This window comes from Ranitomeya imitator, chromosome 5 (assembly GCF_032444005.1).
Source record: "Ranitomeya imitator isolate aRanImi1 chromosome 5, aRanImi1.pri, whole genome shotgun sequence".
Classification (NCBI taxonomy): Eukaryota; Metazoa; Chordata; class Amphibia; order Anura; family Dendrobatidae; genus Ranitomeya; species Ranitomeya imitator.
In genome coordinates, this window is record NC_091286.1 from 650,979,115 (window position 1) to 651,006,757 (window position 27,643).

The 27,643-nt window shown below is 45.4% G+C and overlaps 1 protein-coding gene across 4 annotated transcripts in view; it reads left to right on the forward strand.

The window, feature by feature from the left end:
* Positions 1-4,419: 4,419 nt before the first annotated feature.
* Positions 4,420-27,643, forward strand: part of ITSN2 (intersectin 2) — a 159,164-nt gene continuing 135,940 nt past the window's right edge. For all 4 annotated transcript variants that reach the window (XM_069728165.1, XM_069728162.1, XM_069728161.1 and 1 more), the window contains exons 1-2: positions 4,420-4,551; positions 25,607-25,670. In XM_069728165.1, the coding sequence (XP_069584266.1) occupies positions 25,628-25,670 (43 nt within the window). In that variant the 5' untranslated portion in view covers positions 4,420-4,551; positions 25,607-25,627. The remainder of the gene's footprint in view (positions 4,552-25,606; positions 25,671-27,643) is intronic.

Here is a 27,643-nt window from a genome sequence, read left to right on the forward strand (position 1 = left end):
CTTCAGTTTAACTAACTTTTCCCAAAATTTGTCTAATGCTTGTAACTCCGCTACAGAACATGTCATGATCGTAACAAACCCAGCATTCATCTCATATTAACATTGGCATTCTAATGAGATCAAATATGTCATATGTGTGATGCGTCATTACAGAGAAATCCCTACTTTTTTACCTGATGGAGTTAGAAGATCAGGTTTACCGTGATGGATAGAGGCTCCGATGGACTTTAGCAATATCTATTTAATAGTCTCTTAGCCCCAGTAGTTGGCCCAATATCTTATCATATTAGAACAAAGGCTCTCATGGATTCTGGAAGATTCTCTAATCCAGTTCCTGCTGGAGGAAGATTCTAGCCTGGTCGTAAAAATTCCTCTAGGAGGGGCAGGAGGGGTTTGGGAGCTGAAAGTCAGGAATTTGCAAGAAGCCATAAAAGCTCTCCTACACACACATTCACAAGGCAAGCTAAACACAGAGTGAAGGGGGGGGGGGTCGCTGCCCACCCTATGTGTGCTGGCAGCAAAACTAAACTTATATGATATTTCATACAATATCGTGACAGTACCCACCTTAGTTCACACTTCATTAACATCTTTAATAGCAATATATTGATGCCTGCTTTCTGGCATTTAATATTTTGCACCAGGCACTTTATAGCTTGCATTGATATTTGATATTTTAGATCTATTTTCTAGCTTGTTTATACAGTTGCCTAACACCATTTATCCGAATTATGACTTTTTTTTTTTAAATCATGCTTAGCAATCAGTTACTAGTGGAGTCCTATGTCCCTCTCTTTTCTTGTACCTTTCTTTAATTTAAAATGTTATTTTATCAGGTCATTAATATAATAATTATTTAAAAACATTCTGTTTGAGCACTTCTCTTTACCTATGGTTAAATCTGCACCTAGGTAATTAGGTAATATAAGCTATTTCATGAATTCTTGGGAATGCTCACCTTGTGATAGGAGTACTGCACTAACAAGGACTTTGTGTTGTATATTATTAATAAAGTGACAGTGGGCAGAACTAAAAAAAAATAGCCTGGTAAGGAAGGTGAAAATAGGCGCTGGTGCGAAAGGGTTAAAAAAAGGTTGTTGTTTTTTGTTCATCATATTTTAAGAGCCCTCAATGTTTCTGAGTACAGAGCTGTTATTTATTTTTTTTTATTTTTTTTTTTTTGGGGGGGGGGGGTAGCAAAGGGGTGTAATAAGCTGTAATTCTAATTTGTGTCTTAGTACGGTAGCTATGATAATAATGCTGCGATACAAAACGTGTGGCATTTATGTAGAGTTTTTTTTCTTTTACCAATAAATCATTATTTTATTAACATTTTTTATAACTTTTTTTTTATTTTTGCAATATTTATTATTCCCCCAGGAGGCCTGAATCTGTGATCTATGATGGCATCAATATTACACTGCACTACTTATGTATTGCAGAGCGGCCGGTCATTGTTTGGCCGGGTTCACACAACCGGTTTTGGAAATCGGACTGTGAGCAGGTTCTCGTGCTCGCCCGCGATGTAGAAGAATGCAGCTGCTGCCTTCACATTACGTGCATTATCCTGGTTCATAAAACGAATCCGAATACTGCATGCTGTGATCTTTTTTCTACGCAGATCATTGGTCCACATGTAGAATTGGCCATGTACATATAATAGACCCATTATGCACAAGGATCCATTCTGTGCTGGTCTGAATGAGCCCTTTGCCTGACAGGCGGCCAATGTATCCCCATCTCTGGCAGGATTGTACAGGCTATAGCATATGTCAGACCTGTAGGCCATTGTTAGGCCTCTGGTTGCCAGAATACCCCATCAGTACCCCATGATAGGACTGTGGGGGTGCTGATGGCCTGATAGGAGGAGCAATCTCCCTCTATTAAACTCCTGACATGCTGCTGGCACTATTGACTGCGTTCAGAGTTAGGTCCAGTCCCGGGACAAAGCTGAATCCCGCTGAGGATGGTCCCGTCACAGTCCCTGTGCCATTCCGGTGATGTAACTCTACATCCCCAATGTATTAAGTAACGACACCAGACAGCGTACAGCTATGTCCTAATGTGGGAAAGGGTTAAACAGCGAAGACGGGACCATTACGGGTGATAAGTCACCAATGATTGGGTGTCAGAGCACTGGGACCCGCACAGATTGGCAGAACTTTTATGCTTGTTACAAAGTGGGGGTGCTGAAAAATCTCACCGGAGCACTCGGCAGCCCCACACCAGCCGGCAGACCCCCACCAATCCTATGCCCGCCGGCAATCTCTTGCCCGCTCGTGCCGCTTACACCTAAAGAACATCTCTAGAATCCGCCCTTTTCTCACCATGGAGACAACAAAAACCCTCACTATCGCCCTGATCCACTCCCGCCTGGACTACTGTAACGCTCTATTAATTGGCCTCCTCCTCACTCGACTTTGCCCTCCCCAGTCTATCCGTAATGCAGCAGCCAGGGTCGTCCATCTGGCTAATCGTTACTCGGACGCGTCCGCTCTTCGCCAGACGTTACACTGGCTTCCCATTCATTACAGGATACAATTCAAAGTACTTGTTCTCACCCACAAAGCTCTCCACAGTGCGGCACCCCCTTACATCTCCTCCCTCATTTCGGTCTATCGGCCTAACCGACCGCTGTGCTCTGCAAATGACTTTCGACTAACCTCTGCACTAATCCGTACCTCCCACTCCCGACTCCAAGACTTCTCCCGTGCTGCGCCAATCCTCTGGAATGCTCTACCCCAAGATATTAGGACCATCCACAATTTGCATAGTTTTAGGCGCTCGCTCAAAACACATTTGTTCAGAGCAGCCTATCATGTTCCCTAATCAAAGTCATTTTATGTTTGTGTGTGTGTAGCCCATTCACTATCTCCATCTATTCCCCACCCCCTGAAGATGGCTGGACCATCATTGTAAATACATCATTGTAAATACACACCTGTACTTTGTATCTCCCCCACCTCATTGTAGATTGTAAGCTCTCACGAGCAGGGGCGTCTTATTTCGCTTTAATTATGTATTATTAACGTTGTTACTTATGACTTTTGTGTTTGAAACTGTTAAACTGTAAAGCGCTGCGGAATGTGTTGGCGCTATATAAATAAAGATTATTATTATTATGGGATAGGTGATAAAGGGGTCGTCAGGTGACATATGCCACAAGTGCGCCCCGTGCACCGACACTCCCTCCTCCAGCATGTTATTTCTGGATGATGTGATATTACCCTCTCCTATTCACAGACACGCGGGATCATTGTTTTTGTACTATTACACGTATTCTGCAGCGTTTTTCCTTGTCGGGTACGTCTGTTCATCTCCATGTCATAGTGAGCTGCGGTTCATGAAGAATTGCGTATTACTAGTTGTGTTCTCGTGGGTTTTTTTGCCCGTGATCAATAGTATCCCAGTTTTGAAACAGACGGACGTCGATGTGTGAACAGAGCCTTCGTTAATGGCGACTCGCACGATGCACCGATAGGATTGCGATGTCGCACTGTGACGTCGGATCTGGTTACTTCCTGAGGTGACACATCGCGTCCTCTCACACGAAGGAGTTGCCAATGCTCCTGACTTTGTCGCACGAGATTAATGGTCGCATGCGACTGTGGCAGCCATTTTGGACGCGGAGCAGCAAGGTCTGGAAGGATGGAGCCGGCGGTAACGACATCGCATGTTATCACCGGCACTAGGGGCCACACTGGGTGCAAGAACATCCCCAAACTGTTGGACTTTATGGTCACAAATGTGATTTTCCCTTCTAAGCCTCATGGTAAGTCATGTACGTCTGTGATTTGCGCATTTATACCGCTATTAGCCTTTATTTGTCATTTCTGTAGGGAGCAATTACAAAAAATGTCTTTATCTACTATTAATTTCCTTCTAAAATCTAACATGTAAGTCTCTGTGTAAACCATTGCCATTAGTCTTCCATCTAATATCTTATAATTGAACAACTGTCTCCCTCTCTCTGACAGCAAAATGGGACCCAGCCGCCGTATTTATACCGCCTCCCCTACCCACAATGCACATTGTCCTTGCGAATAGGCGGAGCACGCAAATATGGCCGCCAAGCTCCTGGGAGGAGTAGGAGGAGCCTAAGGAGTACTAGGCGGAGCTTGGAGCGATAGACGCTAACGGGAGGTAAACCCCCTGCGTTACGTATAATAAAATAATAAGAGCAGCGCATCGGTTTTATTGACTTTTATAGTGGGCTACAGGGACATAGCCGGTGCCAGACTATAAGGGGCGCCTTTGATTCTTTCCCCCTCTGAACCTGTTACCCAAGTAAAAAATTCTCACGCCGCCCGCCCGCATAATTATTCTCACAGTGCGTATCTGTGAACCTTCAGATCAACGCTGCACCTGCCCGCGCCCGCCCCCGCCCGCCTCCTCTGTCAGCGCAGCACCTTGCCATTGGGCCGCGGTGACGAGTGCGCGCTCGGAGCTGGTTTGTCCTGCGGGGCTTGCTGTAGTCGGAGGTAGAGACTGGGCACGGAGAGGCAGGCAGCGGCAGGAAGAGAAGCGGAGGGACGGCGGCGGCGGCCGGAGGTCAGTGCTGGGGGAGCGGGTGACATGGACGGGCTCCGGGCTGGGGACGACACGTATGTGCGCGGTGTGACAGCAGCTGACATGGTGCGTGCGTGGAGTAAACGCCTAATGTGCACGGGGGCGGACATGTTCTGTGCTCTCACATTTTGAGGGCGTTTTTATTATTTTTTTCTCATATATATAGGGATTTGGAGCTAAAAATTCAATTTTTTTGCGGTTTGGTTTTATTAGGAATGTTGCTTCGTTTGTTGGTTGTACGGGAGAAAAAGACGTAAGAGTCTGAGAGTCCGAGCTCACTGATGGGTGCAGCGTTGGCTCCTTCTGCTGCCAGCAATGGAAATATGTATTATACGGTGAAAACTGTCAGCGAATAAAGAGGCGGTGACGTCTGTGATCAGACGGTGCTATCTGTGTGCTCGGGACATATGGTGAGCGATGGCCGACGTCTGGGGTCAGGCCTGATGTACGGACGAACGTGACGTGTGTGCGCCGAACCCGGAGTATACAGCAGGAGGGATATAGGCACTTCCTAGTCCGCGGCGTCTGGTAATTTGGCATTTCCTAGTCCGCAGCGTCTGGTAATTTGGCATTTCCTAGTTCTGGTAATTTGGCACTTCCTAGTCCGCAGCGTCTGGTAATTTGGCTCTTCCTAGTTCTGGTAATTTGGCACTTCCTAGTCCGCAGCGTCTGGTAATGTGGCATTTCCTGGTCCTCAGCGTCTGGTAATTTGGCTCTTCCTAGTCCGCAGCGTCAGGTAATTTGGCTCTTCCTAGTCCGTGGCGTCTGGTAATTTGGCATTTCCTAGTCCGTGGCGTCTGGTAATTTGGCACTTCCTAGTCCGTGGCGTCTGGTAATTTGGCACTTCCTAGTCCGTGGCGTCTGGTAATTTGGCACTTCCTAGTCCGTGGCGTCTGGTAATTTGGCATTTCCTAGTCCGCAGCGTCTGGTAATTGGGCATTTCCTAGTCCGCAGCATCTGGTAATTTGGCTCTTCCTAGTCCGCAGCGTCAGGTAATTTGGCTCTTCCTAGTCCGCAGTGTCTGGTAATTTGGCACTTCCTAGTCCGCAGTGTCTGGTAATTGGGCATTTCCTAGTCTGCTGCGTCTGGTAATTTGGCACTTCCTAGTCTGCGGCATCTGGTAATTTGGTACTTCCTAGTCCGCAGCGTCTGGTAATTCGGCATTTCCTAGTCCGCAGCGTCTGGTAATTTGGCACTTCCTAGTCCGCAGCGCCTGGTAATTTGGCACTTCCTGGTCCTCAGCGTCTGGTAATTTGGCACTTCCTGGTCCTCAGCGTCTGGTAATTTGGCACTTCCTAGTCTGCAGCGTCTGGTAATTTGGCACTTCCTAGTCTGCAGCGTCTGGTAATTTGGCTCTTCCTAGTCCTGGTAATTTGACATTTCCTAGTCCGCAGCGTCTGGTAATTTTGGCATTTCCTAGTCCGCAGCGTCTGGTACTTTTGGCATTTCCTAGTCCGCAGCGTCTGGTACTTTTGGCATTTCCTAGTCCGCAGCGCCTGGTAATTTGGGACTTCCTAGTCCGCAGCGCCTGGTAATTTGGCATTTCCTAGTCTGCAGCGTCTGGTAATTTGGCACTTCCTAGCCTGCAGCGTCTGGTAATTTGGCATTTCCTAGTCTGCAGCGTCTGGTAATTTGGCATTTCCCAGTCCGCAGCGTCTGGTAATTTGGCACTTCCTAGTCTGCAGCGTCTGGTAATTTGGCACTTCCTAGTCTGCAGCGTCTGGTAATTTGGCATTTCCTAGTCTGCAGTGTCTGGTAATTTGGCACTTCCTAGTCTGCAGCGTCTGGTAATTTGGCTTTTGCTAGTCTGCAGCGTCTGGTAATTTGGCACTTCCTAGTCCGCAGCGCCTGGTAATTTGGCATTTCCTAGTCCGCTGCGTCTGGTAATTTGGCACTTCCTAGTCTGCAGCGTCTGGTAATTTGGCTTTTGCTAGTCTGCTGCGTCTGGTAATTTGGCACTTCCTAGTCCGCAGCGTCTGGTAATTTGGCATTTCCTAGTCTGCTGCGTCTGGTAATTTGGCATTTCCTAGTCCGCAGCGTCTGGTAATTTGGCACTTCCTAGTCTGGTAATTTGGCACTTCCTAGTCCGCAGCGTCTGGTAATTTGGCACTTCCTAGTCCGCAGCGTCTGGTAATTTTGGTACTTCCTAGTCCGCAGCGTCTGGTAATTTGGCACTTCCTGGTCCTCAGCGTCTGGTAATTTGGCACTTCCTGGTCCTCAGCGTCTGGTAATTTGGCACTTCCTAGTCTGCAGCGTCTGGTAATTTGGCTCTTCCTAGTCCTGGTAATTTGACATTTCCTAGTCTGCAGCGTCTGGTACTTTTGGCATTTCCTAGTCCGCAGCGTCTGGTAATTTGGCTTTTGCTAGTCTGCTGCGTGTGGTAATTTGGGACTTCCTAGTCCGCAGCGTCTGGTAGTTTGGCATTTCCTAGTCTGCTGTGTCTGGTAATTTGGCATTTCCTAGTCCGCAGCGTCTGGTAATTTGGTACTTCCTAGTCCGCAGCGTCTGGTAATTTTGGTACTTCCTAGTCCGCAGCGTCTGGTAATTTGGCACTTCCTGGTCCTCAGAGTCTGGTAATTTGGCACTTCCTAGTCTGCAGCATCTGGTAATTTGGCTCTTCCTAGTCCTGGTAATTTGACATTTCCTAGTCTGCAGCGTCTGGTACTTTTGGCATTTCCTAGTCCGCAGCGTCTGGTAATTTGGCTTTTGCTAGTCTGCTGCGTCTGGTAATTTGGGACTTCCTAGTCCGCAGCGTCTGGTAGTTTGGCATTTCCTAGTCTGCTGTGTCTGGTAATTTGGCATTTCCTAGTCCGCAGCGTCTGGTAATTTGGTACTTCCTAGTCCGCAGCGTCTGGTAATTTTGGTACTTCCTAGTCCGCAGCGTCTGGTAATTTTGGTACTTCCTAGTCCGCAGCGTCTGGTAATTTGGCACTTCCTGGTCCTCAGAGTCTGGTAATTTGGCACTTCCTAGTCTGCAGCATCTGGTAATTTGGCTCTTCCTAGTCCTGGTAATTTGACATTTCCTAGTCTGCAGCGTCTGGTACTTTTGGCATTTCCTAGTCCGCAGCGTCTGGTACTTTTGGCATTTCCTAGTCCGCAGCGTCTGGTAATTTGTCATTTCCTAGTCCGCTGCGTTATTTATTCATTTTTTTTACCCCAAACCAATGACACCCTTTAGCCTTAAAGGGGTAGTCCAGGCTAAGTAGAATTTATTGCCTTTAGTTCTGGAGTTCTCTAGTAATGACAAACTTTCCTTATTCACCAGCAGACACAAGCCCTGGATGCTGCACAGGCGAGTGATGACCTCACCGGTCACCGGTCACAGGACCATGCGGCTGTGATTGTCAGTGACTTGACTGCTGCAGCCAATCACAGGCCACGCAGGTCTCCTGACAGGTGACCGGTCATAGAAACTGAATTTAGGTCTGAACCCAGCGATACCAGGGAAAGGTATGGTGACCCGGCATCCTTGTAGTAGTAAAAAAAAAACAAAGAAGAAAACCCGACACTGAGGTCAAAATAAATAAAATGAAAATATATATATAGAAAAAATTGTTGCGAATAAAATACCTTTATTAATCGTGAGAAATAGTATTTTATTCGCAACTATTTTTTCTGTATCTATTTTTATTGATTTTGACGTCGCGTTCGGGTTTTCTTGTTTGGTTTTTATACTAATTTCCGAATGGTCTTCCATTCTTTCCCATACAACAGGTGTTTGGTGTATAGAAGTGCCACATTTTTCTTGTGAACTTGTGTTAAACATCTATTGTTGTGTTCAGTCCTTGTAGTAGTGTGTGTCCGATGTGACGGCGTACGAGGGGCGTCCGCCGTGTGGAGCTGCAGTGAAGTATTGCCGGTTCCTCCAGGTTATTACGGGCGTGTACAGACTATGTGCTAATTAGGACACGTGTGAGTCATGGGGAACTTCTCTTTAAAGTCAGGGAGAGGGTGTATCTGTAGCTACCGAAAAGAAATGTGCCAGTAACATGATAAATTGTGACCATGTCAGGAGGAGGACCTGGTGCCTGGTGTCTGCGGGAAGACGGGTACCTGGTGCCCGGATGGTGGCTGGGAAGCGAGGGGGGACCTGGTGCTCGGTGTCTGAGGGAAGACGGGTACCTGGTGCCCGGATGGTGGCTGGGAAGCGAGGGGGGACCTGGTGCCCGGTGTCTGAGGAGACGGGTACCTGGTGCCTGGATGGTGGCTGGGAAGCGAGGGGGGGACCTGGTGCCCTGGTGTCTGAGGGAAGACGGGTACCTGGTGCCTGGATGGTGGCTGGGAAGCGGGGGGGACCTGGTGCCCTGGTGTCTGAGGGAAGACGGGTACCTGGTGCCTGGATGGTGGCTGGGAAGCGGGGGGGACCTGGTGCTCGGTGTCTGAGGGAAGACGGGTACCTGGTGCCCGGATGGTGGCTGGGAAGCGAGGGGGGACCTGGTGCCCGGTGTCTGAGGAGACGGGTACCTGGTGCCTGGATGGTGGCTGGGAAGCGAGGGGGGGACCTGGTGCCCGGTGTCTGAGGAGACGGGTACCTGGTGCCTGGATGGTGGCTGGGAAGCGGGGGGGACCTGGTGCCCTGGTGTCTGAGGGAAGACGGGTACCTGGTGCCTGGATGGTGGCTGGGAAGCGGGGGGGACCTGGTGCTCGGTGTCTGAGGGAAGACGGGTACCTGGTGCCCGGATGGTGGCTGGGAAGCGAGGGGGGACCTGGTGCCCGGTGTCTGAGGAGACGGGTACCTGGTGCCTGGATGGTGGCTGGGAAGCGAGGGGGGGACCTGGTGCCCGGTGTCTGAGGGAAGACGGGTACCTGGTGCCTGGATGGTGGCTGGGAAGCGGGGGGGACCTGGTGCCCTGGTGTCTGAGGGAAGACGGGTACCTGGTGCCTGGATGGTGGCTGGGAAGCTGGGGGACCTGATGCCCGGTGTCTGCGGGAAGAGGGGTACCTGGTGCCCGGATGGTGGCTGGGAAGTGGGGGGGACCTGGTGCTCGGTGTCTGCGGGAAGAGGGGTACCTGGTGCCCGGATGGTGGCTGGGAAGCGGGGGGGACCTGGTGCCCTGGCGGCGGAAGGAAATGGGAACCTGGTGCACTGGCAACCTGGTGCTCTCTAGCAAAACTAGAGAGCTGGCAACCTCACGAGATGGGGGACCACTGATTGTGCAGTGGCGAGCTTTAGATCCCCCACCAATCTGGTCAATAACATATCTTAGAGACAGGTCATCAGTGTAGTCCTGGACGCTCCCTTTAAGTCCAATAACTCCCTGATTGGCCTAGGGAATGTGGAGGGGCGACCAGTGAGAGTCTGAAGCTGTTGACCTCTCTGGTTTTCTTCCCCTGCATCATCGCAGCGGTGGCCGGACCCCCGGCCTGTCTGTGGGGGGTCTGCCTGCTGGCGCTGCACTGTGACACATATCTGTCCTGGATGGTGATGGCAGTGGTCCTGCAGTTCTCCCCTGATCTGACTTCTCAGGAGGGTATCGGGCCTTGGTTATTAGGCTGCAGTCACATTGTGTTTTTTTTTTTATCTGCATTTATGACCTCAAACAACTTCTTACCACAATTGCAACAAAAGTAACCGAAGCGTGACTGCAACGTCTGTCTTCATTGGGACTCCACCTCTACAAATAATGACCAAGTCCTGCAGGGAAACACCGGGGTCACCGTATGAGAACTCTTAGAACTTACGGTAGTTTTATTTTTTTATAATTTTTTTTTAAAACAACAAAAAAAAAGGCATCTAAAAAATACAATTTTGTTGTTACATGAAAATATCTATAGCATAAATAAAGTCTTCTGTATCAAGAAACTCGGCAAAAATGCCATAACCAGAGCAGATCGGTGTTGCGTATTTTGCCGCAGCGGGTTTTTTTTTTTTTTTTTGCACATTGGGGGAACGCGGCCTCGGGGATCCTGTTTCAACCAAGGGAAGAATTTGTATCTGCATCGCTAGTATTGGTAATGAAAGGGTTACTTGCACATTGCTAAATGTGGGATCTGTTTTCCAGGTTGGAATTGCAAATAAGGGGTATTAGGGGGCTGTAAGGGGCGCGGGCGTTCCTATGAGACGCCTAATTATAGCGGGTTGCATATGGAGATGACGGCTGCAGACATTTTCTTTCTGTCACCGGTGTTTTTCTGGGATTTAGGCAATGAAAAAAATAAATCAGATATCCTGCAAAATGTATTCTAGTGGGGGTCCACACTGACAGCCCCCCAGAAATCACAAAGCCCCTTTATGGCGCATATGATGACCCCATTGTAGCGAGATTATATACGTGTATTACAGCACATGGCCCGGCTTCACCTTTGGGATCTACGGAGAAACGAATTGTATCTATATCTGGTCACTTTAATGACCGATGACCCTCCGTAATGTGTTTAGAGGGGTCTTTCCTGTGGGTGCCGTTTACGGACAGGTCCACTTGTGGCTGTGCCTTACACGTGGGCGCCATTATTGTTTCTGCTCCACTTGCAGCTGTCTCTGTGTACCAGCACCACAAGTCGTGTTATTAAAGTCCTAGGAGAGCACGGCATTTATTCCCCGCGGTGCGGATGATATCGGCTAACTCATCGCAGCTTCTTATTGTTCGGAGGAGCTGGGGCGTCCCAGAAAATGGGAACAAAGGCATTCCAATCTTCATATCGTCCACCATTGAAGCCACCCACATACCAGTGGGAATTGTTTCCAGTAGGGCAGGAGAATCTTTTTACTTTTTTTTTTTTTTTTTTTTTCTTTTTGCTGATCTTTGTCTTTACATTATTTAGATATTATTAAAGACATTTATCTTTTTGCAAAGAATAATTTTAAAGCAGTTGTCCTGGACTTTGTAATAATGTAGTCCTAAAGGAGTTGGCAACTACTCCAAAATAATTTTTTTTTTTAAATGAGCCCATGACTGTCCCCCCACTAATCCTCCTTCCAATTGACCCTGCCAATCTCATGGCCTCTTCTTTTGATTTGGAGGTAAATACTAACGTTCCGTGTTCTGATGATACCCTGATGCAGCCAATCACTGACTGTGTCACCTCTGCGGTCAGTGATTGGCTGCAGCGTTCACATGTTCCTAAAGGTACTGTCACACTAGACGATATCGCTAGCGATCCGTGACGTTGCAGTGTCTTCGCTAGCGATATCGTCCAGTGTGACAGGCAGCAGCGATCAGGCCCCTGCTGGGAGATCGCTGGTCGGGGAAGAAAGTCCAGAACTTTATTTCGTCGCTGGACTCCCCGTAGACATCGCTGAATCGGCGTGTGTGACACCGATTCAGCGAGGTCTTCACTGGTAACCAGGGTAAACATCGGGTAACTAAGTGCAGGGCCGCGCTTAGTAACCCGATGTTTACCCTGGTTACCATTGTTAAAGTAAAAAAACAAACACTACATACTTACCTTCCGCTGTCTGTCCCCGGTGCTGTGCTTCTCTGCTCTGGCTGTGAGCACAGCGGCCGGAAAGCAGAGCGGTGACGTCACCGCTCTGCTTTCTGGCTGCCCAGCGCTCACAGCCAGAGCAGAGAAGCAGAGCGCCGGGGACAGACAGCGGAAGGTAAGTATGTAGCGTTTGTTTTTTTACTTTTTAGGATGGTAACCAGGGTAAACATCGGGTTACTAAGCGCGGCCCTGCGCTTAGTTACCCGATGTTTACCCTGGTTACCGGCATCGTTGGTCGCTGGAGAGCGGTCTGTGTGACAGCTCTCCAGCGACCAAACAGCGACGCTGCAGCGATCCGGATCGTTGTCGGTATCGCTGCAGCGTCGCTATGTGTGACGGTACCTTAAGTCGGGAAGCTGAGACTGCTGAGGAATCTGGCAGTGTTAAGGTACCTTCACACATAACGATATTGTTAACGATATCGTTGCTTTTTGTGACGTAGCAACGATATCGTTAATGAAATCGTTATGTGTGACAGCGACCAACGATCAGGCCCCTGCTGGGAGATCGTTGGTCGCTGAAGAAAGTCCAGAACTTTATTTCGTCGCTGGACTCCCTGCTGACATCGCTGGATCGGCGTGTGTGACACCGATCCAGCGATGTCTTCACTGGTAACCAGGGTAAACATCGGGTAACTAAGCGCAGGGCCGCGCTTAGTAACCCGATGTTTACCCTGGTTAACATGCTAAAAGTAAAAAAAAACAAACACTAGATACTTACCTACAGCCGTCTGTCCTCCAGCGCTGCGCTCTGCACTCCTCCTGTACTGGCTGTGAGCCGGAAAGCAGAGCGGTGACGTCACCGCTCTGCTTTCCGGCTCACAGCCAGTACAGGAGGAGAGCAGAGAAGCAGAGCGCAGCGCTGGAGGACAGACAGCTGTAGGTAAGTATCTAGTGTTTGTTTTTTTTTACTTTTAGGATGGTAACCAGGGTAAACATCGGGTTACTAAGCGCGGCCCTGCGCTTAGTTACCCGATGTTTACCCTGGTTACCGGCATCGTTGGTCGCTGGAGAGCGGTCTGTGTGACAGCTCTCCAGCGACCAAACAGCGACGCTGCAGCGATCCGGATCGTTGTCGGTATCGCTGCAGCGTCGCTTAATGTGAAGGGGCCTTTAGAGCTGGAGTGACGAGGCTTTTTTGTTTCATTAATAAAGGTAATCAGAGCCCTTTCCCAAAGGGGCTGACATGGCCAATCTTGAGAACCGTGAAGTCTTGTAATAAGGGAGTAGAGGCGTGCGGTTTATGGAGGGATTGGTCGTTCCTCGGTAGCTGTCCCATTAGGTGGCTCTGGGTGCAGTATACTAGGGGTATTGAGGTTGACTTTTCCCGGTGGGGCTTAGATGGATTTCACCTTCTGCTAATTGTATATGTATTATTTCCCATAATTAAACTTTCCATCATCGACCCCAAAATTTTGTTCCTACCCAACCCTGGTTCTGTAGTTGTACACCAGCACGTCTGTTTCTGGAAAAGCTGAGTGACGACTGGTATGATAATGGCCGGCATCGACTTTGTCCTGTCTGGTTATACAGCGGCACAACCTTATGATACAAGTCTTATTCTCATGTGGAAGATTTACAGGACTCGCAATGTGACAATGCAAAAAAAAAAAAAAAAAGTACAAAAACCCCCTCACATTTTTTTTTTTTTTTTGCATTGTTGCATCGTGAGACCTGCAGTATACAGTAGCAAAAGTTTGGGCACCCCTGGTCAGAATTACTGTTATTGTGAACAGGTAAGCAAGTTGAAGATGAAATGATCTCGTTGGGTACCGGTATGTGTACACGTTGCGGATTCTCTGCGGATCTGCAGCGTTTTTTGAGGTGCAGAAACTGGGTGCAGATCCGCAATTGATTTACAGTACAATGTAAATCAATGAGAAAAAAAAATGCCGTGCACACTTTGCGGAAAATCCGCTGCGGAAACGCTGCAGTTTAAAAGAAGTAGCATGTCACTTCTTTTTTGTGAATCTGCAGCGTTTTTTGTACCCATTCCATTATAGAAAACCGCAGGGGTAAAAAACGCAGCAAAAACGTACAAAAAACGCTGCGGAACGGCACAAAAAACGCGACAAATCCGCAGGTGCAGGCACTCTAAAAATGAAAATGGTGGAGGCCCACAAAGCAGGAGAAGGCTATAAGACAGCAAAGCGTTTTCAAGCTTCCCTTTACTCCGTTTGAAATGTAATTAACAAATAAATAGCAGTTATCAGGAGCAGTGGAGGTCAAGATAAGGTCTGGAAGACCAAGCAAAATTTCAGTGAGAAATGCTTATAGGATTGCTAGAGAGGCAAATCAGAACCCCTTCCCCCTCTCACCACCCCGCTTGACTGCAAAAGAACTTCACAAAGATTTATCAGACTCTGGAGTTGTGGTACATTGTTCTACAGTTCAGAGACACCTGCACAAGTATGGCCTTCATGGAAAGGTTATCAGAAGAAAACCTCTCCTACGTCCTCACCATAAAATTCAGAAGTATGCATAAGAACAACTAAACAAGCCTGATATATTTTGGAAACAAGTCCTGTGAAGGTTAAAACAGAACTCTTTGGCCACAATGATCAAAGGTATGTGTGGAGAGAAAAAAGGGCACAGAACTTCAGGAAAAGAACATCTCGCCAACTATTAAGTATGGGGGTGGATCAATCATGCTTTGGGGTTGTGCTGCAGCCAATGGCACAGGGAATATTTCATGGGTAGAAGGAAGAGGGATTCAATGAAATTTCAACAAATTCTTGATGCAAACATAACACCATCTGTAAAAAAAAAAAAAAAAAAAAAGCTGAAGTTGAAAAGAGGATGGCTCCTATAGATAGATAACGATCCTAAACACACGTCAAAATCCACAGTGGACGACCTCAAAAGACGCAAGCTGAAGGTTTTACAATAGCCCTCACAGTCCCCTGATCTGAACATCATTGAAAATCTGTGTCTAGACCTCAAAATAGCCGAGGATGCAAGACGACCCAGGAATCTCACAGAACTGGAAGAATTCTCCATAGAAGAATGGATGAAAAACCATCAAACAAGAACTCTTGTCTGGCTGCAAAAAGCAGTTGCAAGCTGTGATACTTGCAAAAAGGGGTGCTACTAGGTACTAACCATGAAGGATGCCCAAACTTTTACATGCAACTGTGTATACTATATATATATATATATATATATATATATATATATATATATATATATATATATATATATATATATATATATATATCTCTATATATATATATATATATATATTACACTTTTTTGAGTGTTTTATTTACATGGACATTTTTGGAGGAGGTCTTAATAGTTAGGTTTTAAATGCAGCACCCACTTTATTAAAGTAATCCCAAAAACTTTTGTTAAAGTTCCATGAAAAGAACCAAAAAAACCTTTGATATTCTGACGCATTTCGAGCCGCACTGACTCAAAAAATACGAACCAAGTTTTTTTCTGTACTTAATGAAACTTTGGGGATTTTCCTTTTGTTTTTCATCTAACCGGGTGCAGGATTTGAAGACTATTAGGACTCTATGTAGTACACTTCAAACCTCACAAGTAGAGCTAGGCTTATCTTTTCACCAGACTCCGGTGTGTCGCTGAGGTCCGTGCTTTGTGACCATTAGGCGGGATCTTTGCAGATCTCTTACCTTCCGGGGTCCCCGTTGGAGCTTTCGATTAGCCGAGCAAACGCAATGTCCTCTGTGCTTCACGCTGCAACGATGGTGTCGCGACAGCCCGACTAGTCAAAAGTCAACGCTGTGGATCCCACAAGGTAAGAACTTCGCGAGCTACCCGTCCAACGGTCTAACGATGGACCAGAGTCCTGCAAATCGATCTGGCAAGCCCAATCCGTGCACCGGTGCAAGCCGGAGCCACATATGCACATCGAACAAAGCTCTGCTGTTTATGGCCGTCCCATAGTGACTAAATGGAGAGGTGGCCGTGCAACCATTCCCAAAGGGAATTTCAGGGATTAGTTGTGGGTCCTACCCATCAGGGGTTAATGAAGGCTCTGGGGAATGCTTTGCGTTTTGCAGCAGTTTCCTGCACGGTGTGTAGCTCTGGATTGCAGCGTCCCCTGTAGTTATCTAGTTTGGACTCCATCCCCGGGCCGGCAGCACATCAGCGGCGGGCGAGCTGTGAAGTGTCGCTCTGTACTCTGCACTATTGATGTTTCGGCCACTATGATGACACTGCACGTAAAGCCGCCACTTCCCCCCCACCCTCCTCCAGAATCATGGGGTGCTCTCAGTCCTGCGCCATGCTGGATTAGTAATGTCCGTGGGTCCCTGTTCTGTTACTACAGAAGTGCACCCGGTGCCTTCTACTGATCGTTCCCTCCTGAAAGTCCCGGAGTTATTCTAAAATCTAATGGGAATCTACATTGCTGATTCCTCAGAGTCCGGGCCATGTACATAAGCCATAAGCTACTGCTAATTATATTTCTTGTATCCTGGCTTTCCATGCATTGATTTCTTGCTCATGCTGGACTTTGTATCTATATACAATAGTCAATCTAAGTAAGAAGAGCTGCCGTGTAAAGCATAAGGGATAAGGCAGCAACCTGAGTGTCTGATGCTGTAGGTAGAATTGGGAAAATACATTTTATTCTTCATATCATTGAATACCATTTCTGATTGTGGTCAGAATGTGGAAGTCCATATTTGCACCTCTCCCACCACAATGGCTTTGATCATAACAGATCTATTGGAGAGGGTGCTGCGGGGCGAGGGTGCTGCGGGGCGAGGGTGCTGTTGGGGAGTAAGGTTTAGAACTGCCCAGCATCTTCTCCCCCAGCCTCTCCGCCGCTGACTCATCTCACCACATTACACCCGTCAGCTGATTTGTGTGTTTGTGTTTTAAGGTTGAAGGTAGACATAAGTCCATCGAGTTCAACCTGTAACCCTACAGGTTGATCCAGAGGAAAGCAACAACCCCATGGGGCAGATATAATATCGCCATATTATGGAAAACAATCATTCCCGACTCCACATGCGGCAATCAGACTGGTTCTTTGGATCAACGTCCCATCACAGAGTCTAATGCCCATAACCGGTAATATTATATTTATCAAGAAAGGCGTCCAGGCCATCATTGTACTTGTTTAGTAAATCGAACATTACACCATGGGATGACAGACCAACAGTCTCACTTCTCGTTCGGTAAAGAATCCATGGTCTCGCTGCTCGTACAGTATAAAAATCCATGGTCTCGCTGCTTGTTCAGTAAAGGATCTGTGGTCTCGCTGCTCGTACAGTAAATCTGTGGTCTCGCTGCTCGTACAGTAAATCTGTGGTCTCGCTGCTTGTTCAGTAAAGGATCTGTGGTCTCGCTGCTCGTACAGTAAATCTGTGGTCTCGCTGCTCGTACAGTAAATCTGTGGTCTCGCTGCTTGTTCAGTAAAGGATCTGTGGTCTCGCTGCTCGTACAGTAAATCTGTGGTCTCGCTGCTCGTACAGTAAATCTGTGGTCTCGCTGCTCGTACAGTAAATCTGTGATCTCACTGCTCGTACAGTAAATCTGTGGTCTCACTGCTCGTACAGTAAATCTGTGGTCTCGCTGCTCGTACAGTAAATAATCTGGTCTCGCTAATCGTTCTGTAAAGAATCTGATCTCGCTGCTCGTACAGTAAAGAATCCTTGGTCTCGCTGCTCGTACAGTAAATAATCCTTGGTCTCGCTGCTCGTACAGTAAATCCGTGGTCTCGCTGCTCGTATAGTAAATAATCCTTGGTCTCGCTGCTCGTACAGTAAAGAATCCTTGGTCTCGCTGCTCATACAGTAAATAATCTGTGGTCTCGCTGCTCGTACAGTAAATAATCTGTGGTCTCGCTGCTCGTACAGTAAATAATCTGTGGTCTCGCTGCTCGTACAGTAAATAATACTTGGTCTCGCTGCTCGTACAGTAAATAATACTTGGTCTCGCTGCTCGTACAGTAAATAATCCGTGGTCTCGCTGCTCGTACAGTAAATAATCCGTGGTCTCGCTGCTCGTAGAGTAAATAATCCTTGGTCTCGCTGCTCGTACAGTAAATAATCCGTGGTCTCGCTGCTCGTACAGTAAATACTTGGTCTCGCTGCTCGTACAGTAAATAATCCGTGGTCTCGCTGCTCGTACAGTAAATAATCCGTGGTCTCGCTGCTCGTAGAGTAAATAATCCTTGGTCTCGCTGCTCGTACAGTAAATAATCCGTGGTCTCGCTGCTCGTACAGTAAATAATCCGTGGTCTCGCTGCTCGTACAGTAAATAATCTGTGGTCTCGCTGCTCGTACAGTAAATAATCTGTGGTCTCGCTGCTCGTACAGTAAATAATCTGTGGTCCTTGTCCCTAGTGGACCTCCAGCCTAATTTGCATATAGTTTCTAATGCCAGATTTTTCATGACTGGCGCATCATATCCCTACACAAATTGGTATTTGATAGTGGGGCAAACGCCTGTATAGCGATTCCACTACTTGTGTACGTAATAACATGGCGGGTTACCTTTTAAGAGGGTGCTTGTGTGTACGTTTTTGTGGTCCCTCTCCTCTCGGATGCCCCCTGTTGCATTAGCCGCACTATCCCCCCCGCGCAGTGTCCTGACGTTTCTGGATACAATGTAGCCATTCATGCAGTTTATACAATGTAGTGTTTATTGTCAACAGTTTTATGATGATTTTGTTAATGAAATAAAGCAAAGACAGATCTGATTTTCCATCTGGAAATGGGATCCAAAAAGGAAGGTGATGGCAGAAACCTTTACATGCTGGACCATCCACCAAGACCATAATATGACTGGTCCACACTGGACTCCGCACTGACGTTCTAAGACCTCCCTGCAGGAGCGGTGACCGGGGACTCCGCCAGCTCTGCACCTACCTCTTATTTCATCCCACTTTTAACGGAACAATTTTTATAATACCCTGAAAATATGTGACTTATTAATCACTGTACGGAGGGCATCCATCTGCTGTGATTAATGGAAAAATACATTGTGCCGAGCATGACGCTGACACCTATGTTCTACGTACGGTTTATTCTGCCTAGGATTAGAAACACTTCTTACTGCCACACACAAAAAGCACAAGGGATCTCCAGAGAAAATTATCTTCTGTAGTCGTGTTACCCGATAACAAAACCACCCGGTGTATGTCTAATAATACAGGCTTTGTGATGAAGGCTAATATGCTTATAGTAGATATATTCTTGTACATAGGAGCAGTATTATAGTAGTTATATTCCTGTACATAGGAGCAGTATTGTAGTAGTTATATTCTTGTACATAGGAGCAGTATTATAGTAGTTATATTCTTGTACATAGGGGCAGTATTATAGTAGATATATTCTTGTACATAGGAGCAGTATTATAGTAGTTATATTCTTGTACATAGGAGCAGTATTGTAGTAGTTATATTCTTGTACATAGGAGCAGTATTATAGTAGTTATAGTCTTGTACATAGGAGCAGTATTATAGTAGTTATATTCTTGTACATAGGGGCAGTATTATAGTAGTTATAGTCTTGTACATAGGGGGCAGTATTATAGTAGTTATAGTCTTGTACATAGGAGCAGTATTATAGTAGTTATAGTCTTGTACATAGGGGGCAGTATTATAGTAGTTATAGTCTTGTACATAGGAGCAGTATTATAGTAGTTATATTCTTGTACATAGGGGGCAGTATTATAGTAGTTATATTCTTGTACATAGGAGCAGTATTATAGTAGTTATATTCTTGTACATAGGGTCAGTATTATAGTAGTTATATTCTTGTACATAGGGGGCAGTATTATAGTAGTTATATTCTTGTACATAGGGTCAGTATTATAGTAGTTATATTCTTGTACATAGGGGCAGTATTATAGTAGTTATATTCTTGTACATAGGACAGTATTATAGTAGTTATATTCTTGTACATAGGGGACAGTATTATAGTAGTTATATTCTTGTACATAGGGGCAGTGTTATAGTAGATATATTCTTGTACATAGGGGCAGTGTTATAGTAGATATATTCTTGTACATAGGGGCAGTATTATAGTAGTTATTTTCTTGTACATAGGAGCAGTATTATAGTAGTTACTGCCCTCTATGTACAAGAATATAACTACTATAATACTGCCCTCTATGTAGAAGAGTATATTATAGTAGTTATATTCTTGTACATAGGAGCAGTATTATAGTAGTTATACTCTTGTACAATGAGGGCAGTATTATAGTAGTTATTTTCTTGTACATAGGAGCAGTATTATAGTAGTTACTGCCCTCTATGTACAAGAATATAACTACTATAATACTGCCCTCTATGTAGAAGAGTATATTATAGTAGTTATATTCTTGTACATAGGAGCAGTATTATAGTAGTTATACTCTTGTACATAGAGGGCAGTATTATAGTAGTTATATTCTTGTACATAGGAGCAGTATTATAGTAGTTATATTCTTGTATATAGGGGCAGTATTATAGTAGTTACATTCATGGCCAAAAGTATTAACACCCCTGCAGTTCTGTCAGATAATACTCGGTTTCTTCCTGAAAATGATTGCAAACACAAATTATTTGGTTTTATTATCTTCATTTAATTTGTCTTAAATGAAAAAAAAAACACAAGAATTGTCCTAAAGCCAAATTGGATATAATTTCACACCAAACATAAAAAAGGGGGTGGACAAAGGTATTGGCACCCTTTGAAAATTTATGTGATGCTTCTCTAATTTGTGTAATTAACAGCACCTGTAACTTACCTGTGGCACCTAACAGGTGTTGGCAATAACTAAATCACACTTGCAGCCAGTTGACATGGATTAAAGTTCACTCAACCGCTGTCCTGTGTCCTTGTGTGCACCACATTGAGCATGGAGAAAAGAAAGAAGACCAGAGAACTGTCTGAGGACTTGAGAAACCAAATTGTGAGGAAGCATGAGCAATCTCAAGGCTACAAGTCCATCTCCAAAGACCAGAATGTTCCTGTGTCTACCGTGTGCAGTGTCATCAAGAAGTTTAAAGCCCATGGCACTGTGGCTAACCTCTCTAGATGTGGACGGAAAAGAATAATTGACAAGAGATTTCAACGCAAGATTGTGCGGATGTTGGATAAAGAACCTCGACTAACATCCAAACAAGTTCAAGCTGCCCTGCAGTCCGAGGGTACAACAATGTCAACCCGTACTATCCATCGGCGTCTGAATGAAAAGAGACTGTATGGCCAAAAGTGTGCAAAGCAGTCATCAAAGCAAAAGGTGGCTACTTTGAAGAACCTAGAATATAAGACATAATTTCAGTTGTTTCACACTTTTTTGTTAAGTATATAATTCCACATGTGTTAATTCATAGTTTTGATGCCTTCAGTGTAAATGTACAATTTTCATAGTCCTGAAAATATAGAAAAATCTTTAAATGAGGTGTGTCCAAACTTTTGGTCTGTACTGCAGTTTACAGGATAAAAATAGAGGCATTCAAAGAAAAGAACACGGTCCCTACAGTCAAACATGGCGGAGGTTCCCTGATGTTTTGGGGTTGCTTCGCTGCCTCTGGCACTGGACTGCTTGACCGTGTGCATGGCATTATGAAGTCTGAAGACTACCAACAAATTTTGCAGCATAATGTAGGGCCCAGTGTGAGAAAGCTGGGTCTCCCTCAGAGGTCATGGGTCTTCCAGCAGGACAATGACCCAAAACACAATTCAAAAAGCACTAGAAAATGGTTTGAGAGAAAGCACTGGAGACTTCTAGGGTGGCCAGCAATGAGTTCAGACCTGAATCCCATAGAACACCTGTGGAGAGATCTAAAAATGGCAGTTTGGAGAAGGCACCCTTCAAATATCAGGGACCTGGAGCAGTTTGCCAAAGAAGAATGGTCTAAAATCCCAGCAGAGCATTGTAAGAAACTCATTGATGGTTACCGGAAGTGGTTGGTCGCAGTTATTTTGGCTAAAGGTTGTGCAACCAAGTATTAGGCTGAGGGGGCCAATACTTTTGTCTGGCCCATTTTTGGAGTTTTGTGTGAAATGATCAATGTTTTGCTTTTTGCTTCATTTTTTTTTGTGTTTTTTTTCATTTAAGACAAATTAAATGAAGATAATAATACCAAAGAATTTGTGATTGCAATCATTTTCAGGAAGAAACGGAGTATTATCTGACAGAATTGCAGGGGTGTCAATACTTTTGGCCATGACTGTATATTCTTGTACATAGGAGCAGTATTATAGTAGTTCTATTCGTGTAGAGGGGCAGTATTTCAGTAGGTATACTATCATATACTACATATTTCTTAAGGTACCTTCAGACATAACGATATCGTTGCTTTTGGTGACGTTGCAACGATATCGTTAAAGAAATCGTTATGTGTGACAGCGACCAATGATCAGGCCCCTGCTGGGAGATCGTTGGTCGCTGAGGAAAGTCCAGAACTTTATTTTGTCGCTGGACTCCTGCTGACATCGCTGGATCGGCGTGTGTGACACCGATCCAGCGATGTCTTCACTGGTAACCAGGGTAAACATCGGGTAACTAAGCGCAGGGCCACGCTTAGTAACCCGATGTTTACCCTGGTTACCATCCTAAAAGTAAAAAAAACAAACAGTACATACTTACCTACCGCTGTCTGTCCTCCAGCGCTGTGCTCTGCACTCCTCCTGTACTGGCTGTGAGCGTCGGTCAGCCGGAAAGCAGAGCGGTGACGTCACCGCTCTGCTTTCCGGCCGCTGTGCTCACAGCCAGTACAGGAGGAGTGCAGAGAAGCAGAGCGCTGAAGACAGACAGCGGTAGGTAAGTATGTAGTGTTTGTTTTTTTTACTTTTAGGATGGTAACCAGGGTAAACATCGGGTTACTAAGCGCGGCCCTGCGCTTAGTTACCCGATGTTTACCCTGGTTACCGGCATCGTTGGTCGCTGGAGAGCTGTCTGTGTGACAGCTCTCCAGCGACCAAACAGCGACGCTGCAGCGATCCGGATCGTTGTCGGTATCGCTGCAGCGTCGCTTAATGTGAAGGGGCCTTTAGAGCTCTGTTTGCACACTTGTATTAACAGTAGATGTTCTGCAGTGTTCTATGTTTGTTTTCTGTACATTTACTTTGTTTCTTCTTCAGTCTTCATGTAGACACAATGTATCTGAGTCAGTAGATAAAGCTGTAGCCAGGGTGGAGTGAGGGAAGACATATGGTTTGTCAGATATCTAAATTTGTATTTGTGATTGGTTTATTGCAAAACATATGGACGTTTGTGTTTGGTTTTCGTTCTGTGTTCTGCTGCTGCAAAATATCAAGGATCTGTGCTCTGCTATTGGGCACCTGTGGGCAGTCGCAGTATTGATGGCTGTAGATTTATAGAAATGTCATAGGCACGTTTCGCTATATGCACGTGTGTGTTTTGATTTTTTTTGTTTTTTTTAAGTGTTTACGTAGCAGAAAGTTTTTGAGTAATCTTTAGATTTAGAGGTGGGTTTGCTCAGCCTGCCCTCCAGTTTCTGCTCCAAAAACTCTTTAAAAAAAAAAAAAAAAAAAAAAAAAAGTCTGCTTGTGCACAGAGCCTTAAAGACTTTTTATTTCCTGAAGTGTGTGTATTTTTTTTTTTTCATTTATTTTTTTTTTTTGATTGGTCAGTGCCCAATTTGGAGCGTTTTCTATGTGGAGTGACATGCACATATTTTTTTTTTTTTTTTAGGCAACCAGACATTTATCAAAACGTATAGTGGCAGAGAGGTGTGCATAAAATCTAACACATAAACAGCAAAGTGATTCTACAATATGAATGGATAAGGGGAGACCGAGTTTTTTCTAGTAATTTTTCAGAGCAGCCCCGTTCCAAAAAGCCCCCTCTGTTTGGACGTTGCCTAAATGTTACGTCTGACAATAAGCCGATAATCGCGGAGAACTCAACCCCTATTGATGTTGCCATTGACTGTCCTTAGCTGCAGATGACCCGAGACTTCTGACCACAGCGATTGTAAACGTAGAGAATGTGAAAATAATGATTGTTTTAGGCGATAAGCCTCTTTCACCAGCTTTAAAACAAAAAAAAGCCTCTAAATGTATAAAAAAAAAAGTAAATCTATTTACATTGGATAAATAATAAATGTTTGAATAACAGAAAAATATTCCGTTTCCTACTAAACATAACTTCTTTTGGAAAATTTGGGCACAAACTATGCAGTCAGGGTTCATTAAAAATGTTTGCCTTTATTACTGTTTCTGCCGCACAGTTCATGGCAAGCTGCAGAATGAGGTAACGGAGAACCCATCAGAGAGTTTTTCGCTCTATTTATTCCTGTAAGATGATTTACATTCACATGAAAGTTTAGCAGAACTGTGATGATGTCTGTGTGAGCGAGCACAGAAAAAAACAGAAAAAAAATAAAGGGGTTACAATCTGTCCCTTCAGAGTCAGCTCACTGATGGATTATTATTTTAGTCCCTTTTTCAGGCAGAAATTCACATGGAAATAAAATTAAAGTGTCCAAAATTTAAACCCAAAGGGTAATTTAATGCAAGTCTCGGATTGAAATTCTTTGTAGGGCAATTTTTTTTTTTTTTTTTTTTTAATTTTTATCTGTTTTAGGCTAAACATTTTATTTAGCCAAAAATACATGCATTTAAGTAAAAAAAAAACCCTAAAAAGAAGTTGTTTCCTAGACTCCTGTTTCCATGTTTAGGGATCCTTTTTGTTATGGTACCAGGACACGCACAAAAAAGGCCAAAAACGGATGCAAACAGAAACCTATCCATTTTATCCATTGAAAAATGTAATTCTTGGTGCCCCTTTTTACTCCTATCTCTTCCGATTTCATGCCTCTGTTCTCTTAGTCCATCACTTCTGCGATACCTGTGTTTATTTTTTCTTTTCCCCTTGTCAGTGAGCTAGATCCGTATTAGGTCCGTGTCATTTACAATTACAGTCCCTGTTGCATCCATTTTTCTCTTGTGAAGAAAAAAAAAGTCGAGTCTCTGACCCATATCTTCAGCAAACAGATGAGGTCCATGCGCTCTCTGTTTTTTTTTTTGTTTTGTATTTTTCCTACAAGGCCGTCGATCAGCATTGTGGAGATAGGTCCGCCTCGCGGCTCAAAGTTGGACATAGGTCACTTTTTAAAGGTACACTCGGACCTGAAAAACAAAAAATAAAAAGCTCATTGATTGTAATGGGTTCATGATATATCCAAAAATATATTTTTTTCCATAGACCTGTTACTCCTTTTCCAAAACCGCAAAATAATAATGAAAAAATACCATTTTTTCTCGTCACTACTTGGGATGTAGTTTGCTCTTACCTGACATCCGCAATGTTTTGGGATTTCCTCCCCCCCCCCCTGTTTTTGCTGCATTCTCCCCCCCCCCCCCCCATAATGTCTTTAGGAAATTAACCGTATACATTAGCAGTCAGTGTGCAGCAGTCCGGAATGAAGTCTGTGCCAGCAAATATTTACTACCATCCGCTGTCACTGATTCATCTCCAGACACACAGGGTACAGTAGTGGGTGCCCTGTCTACCTTCTCATATACAGTGACCTCTCCTAGCCCCCATTCATGGACCACCGTCGGCCCCCACCATTGTCTTCCCGTCAGTCATTAAGAGGCAGCGTAGTGTGCGCACAGCGGGGCCCACGCTCAGCATCATTATTAACAAGGACCGTGTTTGTGTGTTGTTTGCAGATGGCCTGGAGTTAACAAGACATGCTGCGGAACACCATGCCTCACTTTCCCACGGCCCTGAATGGTGAGTACGTCTCCACATACTGCTGGGACTGAGTAGATAGACTGCAATATATAGGATTAGTGTCTGCTGCTGGATGTTTGTTTTTTATTCTCGTTCTGTTTCTAATGCACATTCATCTTTATCTGCTATGATGCTGAGATGTAGCAGAGTCGGACTTGTGCTTCAGCTTCCTGCAAAACCTGATGTATGTACGTGTGTGTGTGTGTGTGTATATATGTGTGTGTATATATCTACTATATAATTGTCTAAGGGTCACTTCCGTCTGTCTGTCTGTCTCACGGATATTCATTGGTCGCGTCCTCTGTCTGTCATGGAAATCCAGTCGCTGATTGGTCTCGTCAGCTGCCTGTCATGGCTGCCGCGACCAATCAGCGACGGCCACAGTCCGATTAGTCCCTCCCTACTCCCCTGCAGCGCCCGCTCCATACTCCCCTACAGTCACCGCTCACAAAGGGTTAATGCCAGCGGTAACGGACTGCGTTATACCGTGGGTAACTCACTCCGTTACCGCCACTATTAACCCTGTGTGACCAAGTTTTTACTATTGATGATGCCTATGCAGCGTCAATAGTAAAAACATCTAATGTTAAAAATAATTTAAAAAAAACGTTATTCTCACCCTCCGACGTCACGTCCTGTCTTTGGCAGTCCAAGCGGCAGGTTCCGGTGCCAAGGATGCTATGCGAGAAGGACCTGCTATGACGTCACGGTCATGTGACCGCGACGTCTTCACAGGTCCTGCGCTCCTACCAACCCTGGGACCGGACGCTGCCGCGTGCACCGCACACAGGACCAGGACTTCAATTGGCCTTCGGAGGGGTGAGTATATTTTTATTTTTTATTTTAAGTCTTTTTTAACCTGTTACATACGTGACTGGGCAATATACTATGTGACTGGCCAATATACTACGTGTCTGTGCTGTATACTACATGGCTCTGTGCAATATACTACGTCGCTGTGCTATATACTACGTGGCTGGGCAATATAGTACGTGGCTCTGCTATATACTACGTGGCTCTGCTATATACTACGTGGCTCTGCTATATACTACGTGGCTCTGCTATATACTACGTGGCTCTGCTATATACTACGTGGCTCTGCTATATACTACGTGGCTCTGCTATATACTACGTGGCTCTGCTATATACTACGTGGCTCTGCTATATACTACGTGGCTCTGCTATATACTACGTGGCTCTGCTATATACTACGTGGCTCTGCTATATACTACGTGGCTCTGCTATATACTACGTGGCTCTGCTATATACTACGTGGCTCTGCTATATACTACGTGGCTCTGCTATATATTACGTGGCTCTGCTATATACTAAGTGGCTCTGCTATATACTACGTGGCTCTGCTATATACTACGTGGCTCTGCTATATACTACGTGGCTCTGCTATATACTACGTGGCTCTGCTATATACTACGTGGCTCTGCTATATACTACGTGGCTCTGCTATATACTACGTGGCTCTGCTATATACTACGTGGCTCTGCTATATACTACGTGGCTCTGCTATATACTACGTGGCTCTGCTATATACTACGTGGCTCTGCTATATACTACGTGGCTCTGCTATATACTACGTGGCTCTGCTATATACTACGTGGCTCTGCTATATACTACGTGGCTCTGCTATATACTACGTGGCTCTGCTATATACTACGTGGCTCTGCTATATACTACGTGGCTCTGCTATATACTACGTGGCTCTGCTATATACTAGGTGGCTGGGCTATATACTAGGTGGCTGGGCAGCATACTACGTGGCTGGGCAGCATACTACGTGGCTGGGCAGCATACTACGTGGCTGGGCAGCATACTACGTGGCTGGGCAGCATACTACGTGGCTGGGCAGCATACTACGTGGCTGGGCAGCATACTACGTGATAAAACAGAAAACCAGAACTTAATATTTGGAACAGAAACCTTTGTTTGCAATTACAGAGGTCAGACATTTCCTGCAG